The 19,102-nt window shown below is 32.9% G+C and overlaps 1 protein-coding gene across 1 annotated transcript in view; it reads right to left on the reverse strand.

Moving 5' to 3' along the window:
* LOC141628369 (protein FAR1-RELATED SEQUENCE 5-like) overlaps positions 1–19,102 on the reverse strand; it is a 22,479-nt gene continuing 3,377 nt past the window's right edge. Inside the window, exons 3-8 of the mRNA XM_074441526.1 lie at positions 4,632–4,808; positions 2,472–2,538; positions 2,290–2,358; positions 1,544–2,066; positions 1,290–1,441; positions 1–1,223 (exon numbers count right to left, since the gene is read on the reverse strand). Coding sequence (XP_074297627.1) covers positions 1–1,223; positions 1,290–1,441; positions 1,544–2,066; positions 2,290–2,358; positions 2,472–2,538; positions 4,632–4,808 — 2,211 coding nt within the window. The remainder of the gene's footprint in view (positions 1,224–1,289; positions 1,442–1,543; positions 2,067–2,289; positions 2,359–2,471; positions 2,539–4,631; positions 4,809–19,102) is intronic.

The following is a 19,102-nucleotide window of genomic DNA, read 5'->3' on the forward strand; positions in this document are numbered from 1 at the left end:
TTATTTAAATGTCTTCAGTAATGAAGTCAGTTCATTTATGTGATTTTCAGGCAGAGATTTGAGCAGTGTTAAAGTTGAGTAGAATTCAGACCAGACAGTCGAAATCTGAAGCTTAGTGACATCCGATGAATTAAAATCATCCAATAATTGACCGTGAACATCATACAAGGGCATTTTTTTAGTGTTCTTTGTCCACCTACTGAGAAGATACTTATCAGCTATCTTTTTTATCCCTTTACCTGATAAAATCCAGATTATGTGTTTACATATGTATCCCTTCCTCTCAAACAGCTTGCATGAACATGTTGCATCAAACGTTGAAGGATTAAATGCGACAGTGTAAGTCTTATTGAAGATAGAATCTTCAACTTCTAGGAACCTTGTACTGCCCTCCCTTGAAGAATCACCAGCACTACATGAGTTTAGAGCATCAACGCACTGCTGTTGGAATTCATAAAAGAGAGTGTGCGTATAAACAGTCGATGCATGAACCTCAAGGCTAAGAAGGGTTTTGGTTTGAGGTAGGGAGTGATCACTATCTCTGTCAAGAGATTTTTGGGTGTACCGTTGCTGATCCATAGCACTTTGAAAGCGCATCCAAAACTCAACAAGTGTGCCATGAGGATTCTCAAACCGCTTAAAGAAGCTATTTTCGCTCTCAGAGCGTTGCGTTGTTCTTAAAAGACAACCAAGAGGAATATCATGATAATACACCAGAATCCAACGTTGCGGCTTGGAAAACAGATATTGCAACCATGCATTATCTTCCAAGTGAAACTCACTGATCAACAAACACCACCTCTCTTCGAAGTCAGGAGGCTCTAAGTCTGAATCCCAAACAACAGAATTCAAACGAGTGACAAAGTCAGTCTCTTTGGTCACTGTCGTGCCTAACTTTTCAGGTAATTTCTTCATAATATGCAACATGAAATAGCGGTGGGCAGCAGTCATAAAAGTAGTAGGGACTGCAATTTTCATAGCAGGACATTGATCGGTAAAAAAGCAATGGGGTTCCTTCCCACCCATACAATCTAAGAATTTTGTGAAAATCCATTTAAAATTCTGGTCATTCTCCCTAGACATAAGCGAAGCGCCAAAAGTGACGGACTTCTTGTGATGATCAACACCAGTAAAGGGAGCAAAGATCATGTCGTACTTATTAGTTGAATAGGTTGGGTCAAAAGTCACCACCTCACCGTGTAGAGCGTAATTACGACGTGCTGCTGCATCAGCCCAAAATACACGAAACAAACACTTATTCTAATCAATATCATAGGCATAATAAAAACCTTCCTGGGTTTCATGAAGGGTTTCCAACTGGTCTACAAACATTTGAGCATCCTTAAGACCTATAAAACACTTGATTTCCCTTCCAAAATTCTTAAAGTCAGTCAAAGAAGCTTCAATATTTTCATAGCCGTCAACATATTCCTTGACGGACCTGAAAGTAGAGGTTGGCCCAATATTGACCTTGCAATTATCAACGATGGTTTGTTTATGTTGAAAAGCAAGGTTTCTACATTTTTTCTGAAATTATCTATACTTGAGTGGAGAAAGACGGTGGTTATGAGCAGCATGAAACTGATCAACAACAAAGAGTGGCACTTGAACTTGGTCAATTTCTTTAATAACAAATTTAAAGAAAATCCTAGCTTTACAACCAATCCTAGTAATCTTAGTCTTCTTCGGATTATAGGCCTTGACCATTGGCTCCTCCTCCTCACCAGTAATGGGTAATATTGTCGGCTTAGAATCCCTAAATCCTTCCCGGTGACACACAATCAATTTTGTCCTAATATCTCCACTACTACGAAACCTTTTCGTTGAAGATTTCCTTGGTTCAAAACCACATGCTATTGCATAAGTCTCATAAAACTGTATACCCTCATCTAACGTAGCAAAAGTTTGTCCTATTGTAGGTGTAAATTCAGTTGCAATATTTCTGACCCACTCCTCAGAACCTCTAGGGGTCACCATCAAAGAAAGACGATTCCCAGCATACACCTCATCAACGTCTATGCATTGTGGAGTAGGAACAGGTACCACAGGGACAACAAAAGTATTTTCTACAGCAAGAGAAGTTGAATAAACAAATTATAACAAATATAACTAGATTATAACAAAACTATGATATTGTGAAGGAATGCATGTGATATTATGTAACATAAAATGTGATACTGATGAATATAAAATAAATACGCAACCGTATTGCAGCCTATGATACTGTGAAGGAATACATGTGATATTCTGAAGCATAACATGTGATACAAATGCACATAAATTAATTACCAGTCATGTACTGCAGCCTATGATACTGTAAAGGACTCAATGTGATATTCTGAAGCATAACATGTGATACTAATGCACAGAAAGTAATTACCAGTCATGTACTGCAGCCTATGATACTGTAAAGGACTCAATGTGATATTCTGAAGCATAACATGTGATACTAATGTACAGAAAGTAATTACCAGTCATGTACTGCAGCCTATGATACTGTAAAGGACTCAATGTGATATTGTAAAAGGGAAACTGATTCTAATGAGCAGTAATCAGGCAAACAAAATCTATAAAATGTGATACTATTCAGAATTAATTATGATACTCTACTGAATACAAAGTGATACAAAGGAAACTGTTAAATAACGATCAAAACTTGAAGTAAACACAAGCAGTGAATGCAAAATAAACTTGATGATAAAGAAAACAGACAATTAGTACATCATTTTTATACGTCAATTAGCACAGAACTAGAAGATGAAGAAAACAGAGAATAAATTTTAACACATCAAATAGCAAAAACTACATGTTGAAGAAAGTAGGTAATCAGTACATGATTTTAATACATAAATTAGCACGAATTGATGAATCCGTGATTGATGGTTATGAATTATAACATCAATTATAACAAAAAAACCAGTAATTACACAAATCAGTCGAAGATACAATAACAATAAAACATCATGCAATAAACAGGAAAACAAAATGAAAAAATTAAAACATAAAATAAAAGAAGCAAAAACGATGAAATACCTGACATTGAATATGTTAAAATTGAGGAAAAAAGAGATGAAGATGACAGATGATGAAAAAGTCAATGAGGATGAGCCGCTGAGACGAATGATGAAGAAAATCGCTGAAAATCGATGACGGATGATGATGAACAAAGGTGAAGATGACAACGAGAGCGAAGAAGACGACAACGCGCGAAAATTGACGGCGTAAGAATGAACAGCGTGATCGCGGAAGAGAGAGAGAAGAGAGAGAAAGTGAATGAATTCAAATGGTGAGGTTTGAGCTGATAATAGGGTTTATATAACAAGTTTAGGAAATGACGAAAATAACCTTACTAATAGCTTGATATAAATAGGTATTGTTATGACTCATGTGTGATATTGTAGATGGACTCATGGACTCAAATAATTAGGTAGGACTCATGTGATCCTAATTCTATATATATATATATAGAATATATTAAACAATATCACATCTTTTTGAGTCCGTGAATCCAGCGAAACAATATCACATGTTATACTAAACAATATCACGCGTCATATTAAACAATATCGCTCTTACTGAACCAGATTCGCCCTCTGTTATTAACTTCTTTTTTCATACTTTTTCTTACACCAATCAGTGCCAGCACCGGAGCTCCGACAAACACCATCATCCTCGCGCACTTTCCCGCCTGTGAGTCGATTTTGGCGGCGTGTTCGTCGGAGTTATCACATATTACTTCTTTTATATTTTTTCCTTTATTGTTCTCTTCTTTATCTTTGTCTATTTCCTTCATCGCCGGCGATGAGACCCCTAATTTAACGACATCAACGTTGTTCTTAGATGGAGGTTAATGGAAGAAGGATAGTTGATTGTGTATGTTAGTGAGGGGTGGTAGCGATGGTCGTGAGACGGACTTGTGCGCCGTGGTGGTGGTTGCTGTGGAGGTAAACGTGTGGTGGTGGGTCGTGGGTGGTGGTTGTTGGGGAGGTGAAGGGGTGGTGGTGGGCCGTGGGTGGTTGCCGTCGACGGGTAGTGTCACTGACAATAGTTTTAAGCCTTCTTTTTACTGTTTTCGTTGTATATTTTCCGTGATATTGTCCAGTATAAGCTGTGATATTGTTTCGTGTAGTGTTTGATATTCTTGTGTATAAGGTGTGATATTGTTTAGTGTAGTATTTGATATTATTGTGTTTGGTATTGTTCAGTATAAACAATACCACTGGTTGTACTAAACAATATCACGGATTATAGTATACAATATCCCACCACTGAACCTAACTCCGCCTTTCATTCCGCCTTTCACCATCTTCATTCGGCTTTCAAGATCTATCTAGTCCTTTTACTGACATGTATATGCATGCGTACAAGCAAGAAACATAGTCATCAGACCGAAGCCGATCAAGAATTGGGCTAGACAGATCTTGAAAGCCTTAAGTTACCTGCACACTATCATAACCCACCAATTATCCATAACCAAGTGAGGATGCTTGAGTCTAAGTGAGGATGACTTAATTGTCAATAAACAGGAGTTCTAACTTATTCCAGGCCTGTCAATTAATTATCAATAAGCCGCCACCGTCAAGCAGGCTAACAAAACAAGCAGAAAGGAAAAATCAAGCATCATCAAGTACAAGAACACCAGGTAGGGGTTTGCCCTCCAGAAGCTCTAAGCTAGCACCACCTCCTGTAGAGATGTGGCTCATCTTATCTGCAAGACCAACCTTCTCCACAGCTGCCACAGAGTCCCCTCCTCCTATGATTGTCGTCACTCCTTTTCCACTTAGCTCTGCCAACTTCTTGGCTATAGCCTGTAGATTTTATAATGGGGAGCTCAATAAAAAATGGTTTCATATTGGTCTGCGTCCTTTAAAAATCATAGTTTTCTTGTTCATGTGTGAGTTCTGAGCACCTTCCAATAAGAGGTTCTTGGTTATATAATTGGAAAAAAGGTACAAAGAAAACATGTGTCCAGACTCAAGCATCCTCACTTAGGATAGGATTTCAATTAATTTGGTGACTCAAGCATCCTCACTTGTATTATCTTGAAAGTGATGCAATTAATTCGGTGATGGAAGAGATGGGTAAGGAGGTTGAGATATCGTCTGAAGATTATGCAGTGATAAGTGTGTTAGGTTCATATACCTATTATTAGACTCCTCTAATAGTGAACTAATTAACTTGTTAATTATTTGTTCTTTAGATCTAGTGCATGCATAACAAAATGAGAGATTTATAAGAAAAACAATGTTCCTTACATTGTTAAATGGTTCGAAATTATTGGGCACAAGTAAGGTCACCTTCCTTCACTTGTTCTTGAGCTTAATATGATGGATGATATTCAAAGACTCCAAGTATAGAAGCCACTCCAATAAATTGCACCCAAGATGAATCCCAAAAATCTCTACTAATATTAACTAGATATGTAGTAGAAATATTACCTTAATAATACTAATATTCTTATATTACTACTTCTAGTAATAGATTTAGTGTATTAGTATTTATTGAGAGCTTTTATGAATTTTGCATGTGAGAAAGCTAGAGAGATATAAGCATTCACTAGCAAGATAAGAAGTAACAAAATGAGCAACCAAAATTCCTCCTTTTGTAATGCCAAAACCGGTTGGCATAAGGCAAAGGAGGAATCTTTTGCCTTTTGTTTTTAGTCTATAGTTTGTGTAGGTAGAGTGTAGGATTTAAGCTTTGTAAGATATGTCATGGATAAGTCACTATCACACATTGTTATAACAAAATGAACAAGACAAAACAAGAGCATCTTTTGCTCTCATTTGGCCGAAATAATGGACCCTTTATGGTCCATTTTTGCCTTTTGTCATTTGTCCCACAAATGCTTATAAGTCATATGTTCAACTATCTTACATTTTTAATTATTAATGTAATCATTTAACACTTAAATATTCCAATTAATAATATAACATACACTCCACTTTTTGAGTAGTATACTACCATTATATCATCATATAATGGGTCCCATAATTGCTAGTTAGTTAAAATTACAACTTCTTGTAACTTTAAATAACTAATTACCTCTACCTCAAAACTTATATTAATACCTCAACTAATTTAGTAATATAACACTTAATTACTAAATTTAATCTTTATTTAATCACATTAAAATAAGACGCAAAATTGCACTCCCATAATTAAGGAATTAATTAATTCGTATCGCATACAATTAATTAAATATCTATTTGGGCCTCATCCTATAGGTGTGACCTAAAGGGATCAACTGACCACCACCGTCACACGACAGTAATGTTAAACTCTAGTTAGCCAATCATAACCGATTAATGACGGTCAGTCGACTGTATAAAGAATCATCCCTCACGTATTCTTAATTTGAGATTTAATTGTGATATTTAAATCATGTGATCGCACTATTGTTAAGGACACATTTCCCAACAATCTCCCACTTGTCCTCGACAAGTGTGCGTCACCAATTCTCTTGTCCTATTACAATCTCCCACTCAATGCAAGGTGTCTTGCAGGTCGTACTTACATTTGATCATATCTTGAGTGGTTTTCTTGATCTGGAGATTAACTGTCTGACCGGAATTATCTATCAAAGATACTTTCCGAGCGTGGCCACGCATTTCCAGTTAACTACTCCTCGAGTGGCCTTGAGATTTCAAACAACCCTGACAAGGGGTGGACAATTCCTATCGCCCTATTCCCTTCGTTCAGCCACAGTCCATCATAACCCAAAATATACCCAGTTTGACCTCATTTAAGAAATCGTAGAGTATAAATCAAAGCTAATCAGAAGTTGTGCCAACTTGGGCGAATAGTCTCTAGTCAAAAGAATTGACTCATAAGAATACTATAGTAGCTCTTGCCACGACCAGGCTTTATGAATTACCAGAACTCTATAAGCGGTCATCGCCCGACGATTGTCCCATACAGTCTGCCTATGTGATCGACTAGTCATCCCATATGACTCTATGGCACTTGAACTTGCCATCAATCGCATCACACTCTAGTCACTTGGAGACGTCACCTCATATAAGTAACTAGGGGCGAATACCATGTCAATCCAGTTCACTTTAATGGTGTTCAATTTGTCTCTACAACCCATTCGGATACGACAAGGTAGCAGGTGAGTTCAATAAAACTCAAACGATAAATGTGATTATCACATATGAATAGTCAATACACTATTACTACTTCATATTCTATAATCTTTAGTGTATTATTAACACTAGTTAAAATGCAATACAAGCTTGGCAAGTGGATATACCCGATATCCATATATTCCAACTTTGTAAATTGCTAGTTCCTTACATTCAATGTCATCTCTAATGACATGAATTTTATCCAAGTGTATGTCTAGACATCATACTAGACCTGAGCTCTTTAACTTGAAAGAAGCTCCCACTGTTATCGCATAACTTGTGATAAAGTCATTTGTAGAGGGATTCATCCTTAATCCCTACGTTGACTATTTAATCACTATTTACTTAGAATCCTTTTGTAGAATTTTCAATGCGTGAAACTAAAACACTTTTCTTAGTTTCTTACTCCTTAGTCAATAACACTAGCTTAGGATTTCATCAAATCCTATTAAGCTTGGAAACTAAAGTTTGTGCAACCCTTCAACACCTAACTTAGTTTATCATCCAAACATGTGTACAAGTCATCAATTGTACTTTAAGGCTTTCACAAGCTCATCTTATGAATTAACTTATTATTGACTCATCATGCACCTAGCATATGGTACATCACAGCACGTGCGTCTGTTGGCATACATAATCGTTCTAATGGCGGAAACATTAGCAATCGATTTCATGTAATCAACAACTTAATGGGTTCAGTGAACGACTATGATTCCATCATAGTAATTCCACTTTCATCATCATGAATAAGCCATTCAACTTTGTTGATGTTAAACAGATACGAAAGAACTTATCTTCATAAGACTCTCAGCTCTATGCCAATTTACTCTCACATAGATTCACAATCTAGAATACTTTGCATCCCTTTCCAAGTCTTCCAATTACTCTTGCCAGAAGAGAGCATTGGTACATAATACTCAATAAGTAATATGTCTTCAATGTATAAGACATGGAAATATAATTTTAGCTCCCACTTAACTTCATGTATATCATGATTCTTCAATCACGTGAATGAAACCATTCACTATAATCACATGAACGAAAAGTAAAATCCTATAATGCTTGCTTAAGATCATCTTGTGATCACTTAAGATAGCTATGCATAATATGTTAGGATTCTTAGATCTTCATCTAAGGTTTTGTGTTTTTAAACATTTCCTTCTCTAAATTCCCATTTTAGAAAAGCGAATTATATTTGTCATTCTTCATTAAAATGAAATGCGGCAATTCCTAACACAATTTATCTTGATCAACATCTTCATGTAAATCTTATGCATTTAAGTACTCAAAAGCTCTATTCATTTTTAAGGAGACACTTTCCTTTAAGTAAATCTACTTTCGAGTAACAATTTTCGGATTGTAATGCTTCGGCTCGTATGTAACAAGGTCAAGATATAATCACTTTCACAAAGTAATATTTTTGTACAATAAGACATGTGCGATAAACTCCCACTGAACTATGCTCTCATACTATCTTCATAGATAATAGTTCAATACCAACTCCCACTCTATAAATTCTATTACTTTCACAAAGTAACATTTCAACTATAAGAGATGTTTGTGACGATACATTCTACTCCCACTCTATCTCTCAGAAATACATCTAATTTCTTGAGAGATAGCTTTGTGAGGCACAAACATATATATTTAACGGAGTTTAGCTTTCAAAATGCCATCCTAACATGGCAGCTTGATAATATACGAGTCTTATCCATGTCATCTGTTTAATAGACTCTCTATTCTAGGTATCTCATGGTTGACCATCCAATTAGAATAATATGTCCATTTGGTATCGTGAATTCCCTACTTGATGAGTTCAACAACTCATTACAACTTTAGATTTGATCTTATATAAATAAGTTGTTACTTTAAGTAACAAAGACATAAGGAGAATCAGATTCATAGCTTATGGACATATAATGATCCCATCATCATAATCGTCTACTTGATCAATTTGAGTTGTTTATCTAATGTTTCTATACGCAAGTAATCAATGATGATGATTTTAGAACAAACAACATAATAAAACAAGTGATTTGGGTTGAAAACCAAATCACCAATATCCAAAATACAACCCGTGTTTAAAGGATACAAACCAATTTCCAAGTCACACAAGGAAATCAAAATAGTTCTAAAAACATGAAATTCATCATAAAATTAAAGACAAAGCAAATTAAAAGCCAAGCTTCCATTGATCCATCACCATGGTCGGCTACTCTAGCTTTCCTCGTGATCCTCTAGACTTGCTTCTCCTTGCCTTTGTCCTTGCTAGGAGGGGGCCCTATTTACAATAAAAAGGGTAATCATCACAACTTGTATCACATACTAATTGAGATTGAAACATAAAAGATAGGGATAGTTATATACCTACTGGAATAACCTTTCCAGCTTTGATGTCGCCAAGATACTTGGAACAATTTCTCTTCCAATGCCCAACACCACAACAATAGTGGCACTTGTCCCCGGAGGGGGCACTGTACTTGGGCTTGGAGGTGCTTGCTTCATAAGTCTTAGATATGTTCCTGTTGGGAGTTCACTTCTTTCCCTTTTTCCCACTTTTCTTGAAAGTTCCTTTGCTCTTATGATTGACATTGAGCACATCTTTGGTGGTGCTAACACTTAGCCCCATGTCCCTTTAAAACTTGCACAAGCATTTTGTGCAACTCATCAAGAGAAACTTTCTTATCTTGCATATTAAAATTCACCCTGAATTGAACATATGCTTTGATTTTGCTGAGGGAATGAAGAATTCGATCAATTACGAGTTCATTGGGAATTTCCAGCTTATGAATTTTCAAGGTCTCAACATGCTCCATCAACTTGAGCACATGTGGGCTCACCTTTTGGCCCTCTTTGATGTTAAGATCAAAGAATGCGGAAGCCGCCTCATATTGAATGACCCTAGGAGCTCGTGAAAACATGTTCACAAGCTTCATGTAGATCTCATGAGCGGTGCTAATCTTTATAGCACTTCGTTGGAGTTCGGCCTCCATAGCAAAGATCAACACATTTTTGATCGCCGCCGACTCTCTTTGGTAAACCTCATAGGTTTGCCTAGCGGCGGGGGTGGACCTAGTAGTAATTTCATTGGGTGGTGCCTCGGTAAGGTAACGAAGCTTGTCATCACCTTGCGCGGCCAAGCGAAGTTGCGCGTCCCAATCGGCGAAATTAGACCCATTCTTTTCTAACTTACATCGATCCATGAAGGATCGGAGCCATGACACATTGGTAAGCGTGGCGGAACTAGTGGATGCGGACGTGATTGGAGTTGCTATTGCGATTGATAAAACAAATTTGACTACAAAATAGGAAATGAAGGAATTAATTTACATCTATCGTTTTAATAATACTCGTAAATTTAACTACAAGCATTGCACTTATATAGTGACCTCCACCCAACTACATAAATGATTCTGAGATCCAAATTCATATTAACTCGGGCACGGTGAGCCGATTCATCCCTTATTAATATAACTCGATAGATTAACCTTTTAATCGATTCTACTTTTAGAACTCTCGGTCGATAAAAATTACTCTAATTCTCATATTTAGCCCGGAACACATGCGACTACGGTCAACAATACTTCCGTTGAGCTCAATCCAAATTTCGATGTAATAACTTTTTACTACCCCACTTCGCCAACGTAACAAGGTTTGTATTACGGTGAAGCCGGATTAACTCCCTCATGAAATTGGTACTTCATGGGTTTCTACTATTTGGTAAGGCTTTATCTCAATTATTATATGTGATAGGTCTTGTCAATTTATTATCTATCACATTTTAAGTGAACTAAAGCGGTGAACTACGATAATTATAATTGACACGGTCGATAACTCGATATGATATGCATGTGTTGTTATGGCGATTTGGCAATGCATGTAACATATTAAAAGAAATGCAAAGCAATAAATAAATAAAATTCCTAGTATGGCCTTCCTAAAATAGAAAATCAAATAATCTATTACATATTCGGAAACCAACTCCTTTGGTCCCTTGATTCTTCAAATGGCACGCTTCCCAAGACACCGTCTTTGTCGGATCACCTTTCCGAATAGCACCGTCTTTGAAGATGCTCCATAATTACAAATAATAATAAAAATACAAAGCTATTCCTATTATACATTTGTAAAATGGAAAAACTAATGTAAATAAAAATAAAAGTGATTCGAGATCACATTAAATTACAACCGAATCAATATTCCCTTTCATTACGGGTAATATTGATTAAACTAAGGCCATACTAAGATAAAATTACATAATTCAAAATTATATAAATAAAATACATTCAACAATTGAAATATGCAGCATTATAATATGTACCTATCATGCTAAATAATGTGCCAAATCGCCCTATTTAACTTATGTCGTACATATAACCCGGTTTTATGGAAATGCGTGATAATAACCTTTTAAAATCACTAATTAACACTTAAATCACATCTAAGCTCAAGTTAATTATCCTAACACATTTTAGGACTCAAAACTTAGTCATCACTAAATTTTTGACAATAATTCAACTTGATTTAATTTTATGCTCATTTTTTACCTTAAAATCATTATTTATATGAAATAAATCCAAATTAAATTATAAAAGTTTCAAAATTTGAATTTTAAATTTTTGAACATTCTGGAATAAATCCATGATACTCATAATGTCAAAAATCATGGTTAAAATTTTCGAATTAATTTTGAGAAAATATAGTTGCATTTTATCGGTTTTATCTCATAAAATACATAAAGTATTCGAAAATTACTCCAATAATTTTTATAACTTTAGATCTGATTAGTGGGATATTAATTCAACTTAAAATAATTTTCTCAAGCCATGCAATACGTTTTAGCTAATTTTTGCTAAAATAGTCACTATTTATACCATTTGTACTCAAAATTCCATAAATCATGCTAAAGAAGATATTTAAATCTAGAAATTTACATACTCTCTTTAAATCTTGCATGTGACATCATATTAAAAGATCATGGCTTAATTCAAAATTTAACTATTTTTAACCATTTTACCTCTTTTAATCCATCTTTATCTCATAAAAATCATAAATCATGCAAAATTAATCAAATTAACTCGTCCTTTTACACACAACTTGTAAAATATTGATGTGAGGTCATATAAATTTTCCAAGGTCAGAAACGAAATTTAACTATTTTTAGCATTTTAATTCCCATTTTAGTCATAAAAATGTAATAAAATGACCAAAAATCCTTAAAATGAGCAATAAATTTCCATGAATCATAAAAATGACCTAAAAACATTTTAGGACCATAATATATAACATGCATGGTGATTTCGTGGTTTATACTTACAAATCACAAATTTTTAAGTTTTATATGTTAACCTTTTAACTCGGAAAAACAATAACCGATTATGCATGCAACATCCTTATGCTCTGATACCACTTGTTAGGTTCATATACCTATTATTATACTCCTCTAATAGTGAACTAATTAACTTGTTAATTATTTGTTCTTTAGATCTAGTGCATGCATAACAAAATGAGAGATTTATAAGAAAAACAATGTTCCTTACATTGTTAAATGGTTCGAAATTATTGGGCACAAGTAAGGTCACCTTCCTTCACTTATTCTTGAGCTTAATATGATGGATGATATTCCAAGACTCCAAGTATAGAAGCCACTCCAATAAATTGCACCCAAGATGAATCCCAAAAATCTCTACTAATATTAACTAGATATGTAGTAGAAATATTACCTTAATAATACTAATATTCTTATATTACTACTTCTAGTAATAGATTTAGTGTATTAGTATTTATTGAGAGCTTTTATGAATTTTGCATGTGAGAAAGCTAGAGAGATATAAGCATTCACTAGCAAGACAAGAAGTAACAAAATGAGCAACCAAAATTCCTCCTTTTGTAATGCCAAAATCGGTTGGCATAAGGCAAAGAAGGAATCTTTTGCCTTTTGTTTTTAGTCTATAGTTTGTGTAGGTAGAGTGTAGGATTTAAGCTTTGTAAGATATGTCATGGATAAGTCACCATCACACATTGTTATAACAAAATGAACAAGACAAAACAAGAGCATCTTTTGCTCTCATTTGGCCGAAATAATGGACCCTTTATGGTCCATTTTTGCCTTTTGTCATTTGTCCCACAAATGCTTATAAGTCATATGTTCAACTATCTTACATTTTTAATTATTAATGTAATCATTTAACACTTAAATATTCCAATTAATAATATAATATACACTCCACTTTTTGAGTAGTATACTACCATTATATCATCATATAATGGGTCCCATAATTGCTAGTTAGTTAAAATTACAACTTCTTGTAACTTTAAATAACTAATTACCTCTACCTCAAAACTTATATTAATACCTCAACTAATTTAGTAATATAACACTTAATTACTAAATTTAATCTTTATTTAATCACATTAAAATAAGACGCAAAATTGCACTCCCATAATTAAGGAATTAATTAATTCGTATCGCATACAATTAATTAAATATCTATTTGGGCCTCATCCTATAGGTGTGACCTAAAGGGATCAATCCACCACCACCGTCACACGACGATAATGTCAAACTCTAGTTAGCCAATCATTACCGATTAATGACGGTCAGTCGACTGTATAAAGAATCATCCCTCACGTATTCTTAATTTGAGATTTAATTATGATATTTAAATCATGTGATCGCACTATTGTTGAGGACACATTTCCCAACAAAGTGAGCTCATGGGTTTTTCAATTGAGATGAAAAACCCTAGAAAATTCTGGAGAATTTGATTGATTGCAAAATTTGTAGTCCTTGTTATTGTTTGGTTCAAAAATTAATAAGTGATATTCTTGTGTATAGTGTGTGATACATAAGTGGACTCATGGGACTCAAAAATATAAGTGGACTCACCGGATCTTGCCTCTCTCTCTATATATATATATATATGTGTGTGTGTGTGTGTGTGTGTGTGTGTGTGTGTGTGTGTGTGTGTGTGTGTGTGTGTGTGTGTGTGTGTGTGTGTGTGTGTGTGTGTGTGTGTGTGTGTGTGTGTGTGTGTGTGTGTGATTTAAGAGCACTTTGCCGGAATATTATATGTTCGAACAATCCGTCTCATTGTAGACGAACACTATCCGTCTAAAACTGTAGACGGATAGTTGCCCTCTCACAAAATGCAAGTGGGGGTATCTATTTTCCACCCACTTGCACTATCCACTCTCATCTTGTGAGAGGGACACTATCCGTCTACACCTTTAGACGAATAGCTTCCGTCTAAAGTGAGAGTTTGTGATGTTCGAAACCCAACAAAGACTCGAAAGTGTGTGACAACCCCAAAACAGCAATTGTCTGACATCATCGTCGTGCATTTCATACAGACATTGCTTTTGTTTTAGATAACTACTAGTTTTTTTGCCCGTGCGTTGCACGGATACTAAAATAAGTTGTAATTATAGTGTTTTGCATTACTTATTTTAGTTGTAAAACTCTTATGGTGCATCTAATGTTTGATATACTGCCTTTTTAGATTTCAGTCAGTTAGTAACCTAACGTCATGTCTATATGGAGAAGCAGTAGAGAACAACAAAATGTCTTGATCATCAAGACCTTGTTGGGTTGCGAAATGAGAGAGGAACAATAGCATGCCAAATCTCTTGTTTGGTTAGCAAATAAGGTATGAGATAAATGGTGAAGGAATGCAGGGACCAAATAGTACACTCGAGACGATATAATAGAGCAACGTGTGTAGTTAGAATCATTTTCATCATGAAAAAAAATAACTCGATTAAAAGTTAGTGATATAATATTAGCATGACATATATTCCCTTCAATCCATTCCAATGTTCCCACTTTCTATATTCGTATAATCCACTTTCTATATTACAATTATGTCTTTGTAACCACCTTATTAAAACTTCACATTATGACATCTTTTTGTAAACACTCCTAATTAAATCCAAGAATACCCCCACAAAAACAATATAAAGTCATTCCACATTAAAATTTATGCCTTGACCAACGGAGCATTGGATTGGAAGAACTAGTATAACATTTGATTGTTTAGTTTTGTGCGTAACAAAGAAAAAAATTGAGTTTATATACATGATCTTTCAAAGGTTTTTAACCTATATTTATATTACTTGTTGAGTTCTTATTTTATATAATATACTTTTAAAATAAAATTTATCTATTTAACTTCTCCAATCAATACCTCAATCAACCAACATTTTCCCATGTCCAAACCCTTCTACCCAACTAACCAACCTAACCCATCAGAGTCAACCTTATTATTGAAGAACCAATTTAGCCCCCGTGTATAAATACCTTTTTCTATCTCCTAAATCACACTCGTAAACGTCAGAGAGTAATCGTACCCATCGAGACTGAACTCTTCCCCTTCTCCAAAGCCCGCCTCCACCCCTCGTAAAAATAAAAACCTTAGAATGAGTTAGAGTAGATTTGGTCCATTGCAATGTTTAGTTTGGTTATCTTGGAATGGAGTTTGAATCAATTAGAATCTAACTCCATTCTAATCAGTTGAAATCTCATACCCACCTGATCTTCACCAAGGTTTTAAGTTCCATTCTTTTAGTATACAATTTTTTGGGTCAATTGGTTCAAGGTGAAGGAATGGAATGAAATGGAGTATGATACCATAGAATGATAGAGCTATGGGATCCAGAATCTATTACTTTCTAAAATTATTTGATTCATTCTAAACTTGTAAAGGAAAGGAATATAGTTTGATATCAAGGGAGGAATATGGGTATGAAATTCCAAGGGATTGAAATGAAGTTAGAATCCATGGGTATCTAACTCCATTTCATAATACACCAACAAAACACTGGAATGGAACAACTCTATTTTATTCCATTTCAGAAAACCCAACCAAACACCTCTTAGGTCTTGTTCTTTTGGACTGAAATTGTCTGAACTGAACTTAATGGAGTTGAACTGAACTGAACTTAATGGAATTAAATTGAACTGAAATGAAATAATAATAAAAGGATTATACTAATAATAATACCAATAATTATAAACATTATAATAACAATAATACCAATAATAATAATAAATATTATAATAATATTATTCATTAAGAATAAATATATTATTATAATATAATGATAATAATCTAATAAGATATATAAAAAATAAAATAGTAATGTAATAATAATAATAATAATAATAATAATAATAATAATAATAATAATATAAATGATACCATTATAAATAATAATAACTAAAAAATAAATATAATAATAATAATAATAGGTCTAATATAATAACTTATTAATATAATAATATTAAGTATAATAATAATAATAATAATAATAATAATAATAATGTAAATAATAATATTAATAATAATGAATATATTAATAAAATAATAAATATAATATAATAACTTATTAATATAATATTATTAAATATAATAACAGTAATAATAATGATAATAATAATAATAATAATAATAATAATAATTAATATGTTATGAATAATATTAATAATCATTAATATGTTATGAATAATATTAATAATAATGAATATATTAATAAAATAATAATGATAATATAATAATAATGATAATAATAATAATAAAATATATTAAATACAAATATAATAATATAAACGATACGAATTAATTAATAAATAAAATAGTAATATAATAAATATAAAAATAAGCATATAACTTGTTGTGAATGGCTGTGATTACAAAGTTGCGTTTCGGGAAAGCTTTAATTATCCCGCATAGTAAATTATTTGTATAAATATTTCATAATATTTATAGACTTTTTATGCGCGAGACTATAAAGTTGTAGTAATAGTCATGTGTAGTATTCTCTAAATCATTACATATCATAGATTTAATAAAAATATACAAATAATGATATGAAAGCAGTATTATTTCACAAAATAAACTCGATCATAATATTAATATATAATATTAATATTGGAAATAGTGGCAAATTAGTTTTGAGGGTTATATGAGACAAATCTAATGCGGTCATATATAAAATGGATAGATGCATTTTTAGTTGGTTGTACAGTAAGTTAGGGGTCGTTTGTCTGCCAGTATAAAAATATGTGAAGAAATAGAAGTTTCCTTGAATTTAAAAAAAAAAATGAAAGCATGTGAATCAATACATATTCAACTTTTTCACTGTTTTAGGTAAATTAGAGTAATAGTTTTTTTTATATATCTCTCTTATAATGAAATATGAATGTAAACAATATAATAAATTAACAATAAATGTAAAAATGTTTTGAAAGATGAGAATTTTAAAACTGGTGGAGAAAAATACATATATCATTAACAAAAAAAGAAAATATGTATTATTATCCATAATTATCATGACATTAGCAATAACAACATATGTAGGAGCATATTTTAGCGTTCTTTTTGTTCATTACATAAATAAATTCCTTGTACTGAGGGTTGTGCATGCACGCACGTTTGTAATATAACTTAGTTCAGCATAGGGCCTCCAGGCCTCTTAATACCTCCATTTTCTTATATTGTTAGTCAGTTACAAATATTTTATGTTGTTAATTATTATATTTGTTATTCCGAATAAAATTGGAGAGTGCGAATATATCTAAGTTTTTTTTTTCTAAATTACATTAAACTTTTCATATTAGAGAACAATATTCTAATTGTAATTGAAAAAGTAGGAAAAGTTAATAATGTTAAAAATAGGTGTAAAAATATTAAAGAATAATTTTCTAATTCTAATAAGAAAATTGTAAATAATTAATTATTTCCTAATTCTAATAAAAAATTGTAAATATTTAACTATCTCCTAATTCTAATAGGAAAAGTGTAAGTAAGTGTCTTGAAAAAAAAGCCTCTTTTAGTTATATACTAGATTTAATGCCCGTGCGATGCACGGGTCATTTGGTAGAGTCTTTTGTATTTTTCTATATATATAAAAACGTTACTATTTAGCTCAACTTTGAGAACAACTTATTTTAACAAAAAAAAATGTATACGCCTTTACTTGAGCCCGTGAAGATAATTGAAATTGATTTATGAATTGTTTGGTAGATACTTCTTCTCAACCAGTATAACTAAAAAGTTCTCGACATTGTAACAAACAAAATAATCAAATTTTTTATATTTTATTTATTGGGGTAGCAACCTAAGTCCCACATTGGAAAAAGAAGAGAAGTTTTTAAGAGATTCACCATTCCTTTAGTATGAGACGTTTTGAGAATGAGCCCAATAACAAAACAATGCAGGTTTGACCCAAAGCGTATCATACTAATATGACGATGTGGTGGAGGCGGCAGTCCAAACATTATTAATCATAATCATAAATTCATAATAGACTATCAAGAGAAGGGTTTGAGATTGTCGTATTATATATATAACCGGAGAAATAGGAACATACATCGGATGTACTACCTCGGACATCATTAGTTTTTGAGCATATGTGTATTTTTTTATGAGTTTTTTGAAATTTATAAGTTACATTTTAATTTTTTGACATAAAAACTCAAATTTAACCGAGTTTATATATAATGTTTTTGAGTTATATTGTAATTTTTTTTGAGTTTAAGCTCTAATTGAATGAACTAATAAACTTTATAGTAAAACTCAAAAACTTTAAAACAAAACTCGAAAACTTTATTATAATGCTCAAAAACCAATTGGTGGTAATACATCGGATGTGTAATCCACTTACTAATATAACCGTGGCTGAAATTAGTAAATTGGTTTTTTAAAGTTCAATCTTAGCTTCATGCGTTGAGATATTTTCGCATAGTTGTGAATAATTAGAGTGACGTTGGTGTTTAAAATCAGATTAATTGTAAGTAGTATATGGGTCTTGTTCTTAGTGTTGTTAACCCATATAAATTATTATCGTAGACTAATGGATTTACAATTAAACATGTTGGTTATTATCAAATAAGCTATAAGCTAATGGCAATAAATTGAGCAATTGTGTATATATCAAGAAGATTAGCACAAAGTTAAGGCGAAATATAAATT

The sequence above is a fragment of the Silene latifolia genome, chromosome Y, assembly GCF_048544455.1.
Source record: "Silene latifolia isolate original U9 population chromosome Y, ASM4854445v1, whole genome shotgun sequence".
Classification (NCBI taxonomy): Eukaryota; Viridiplantae; Streptophyta; class Magnoliopsida; order Caryophyllales; family Caryophyllaceae; genus Silene; species Silene latifolia.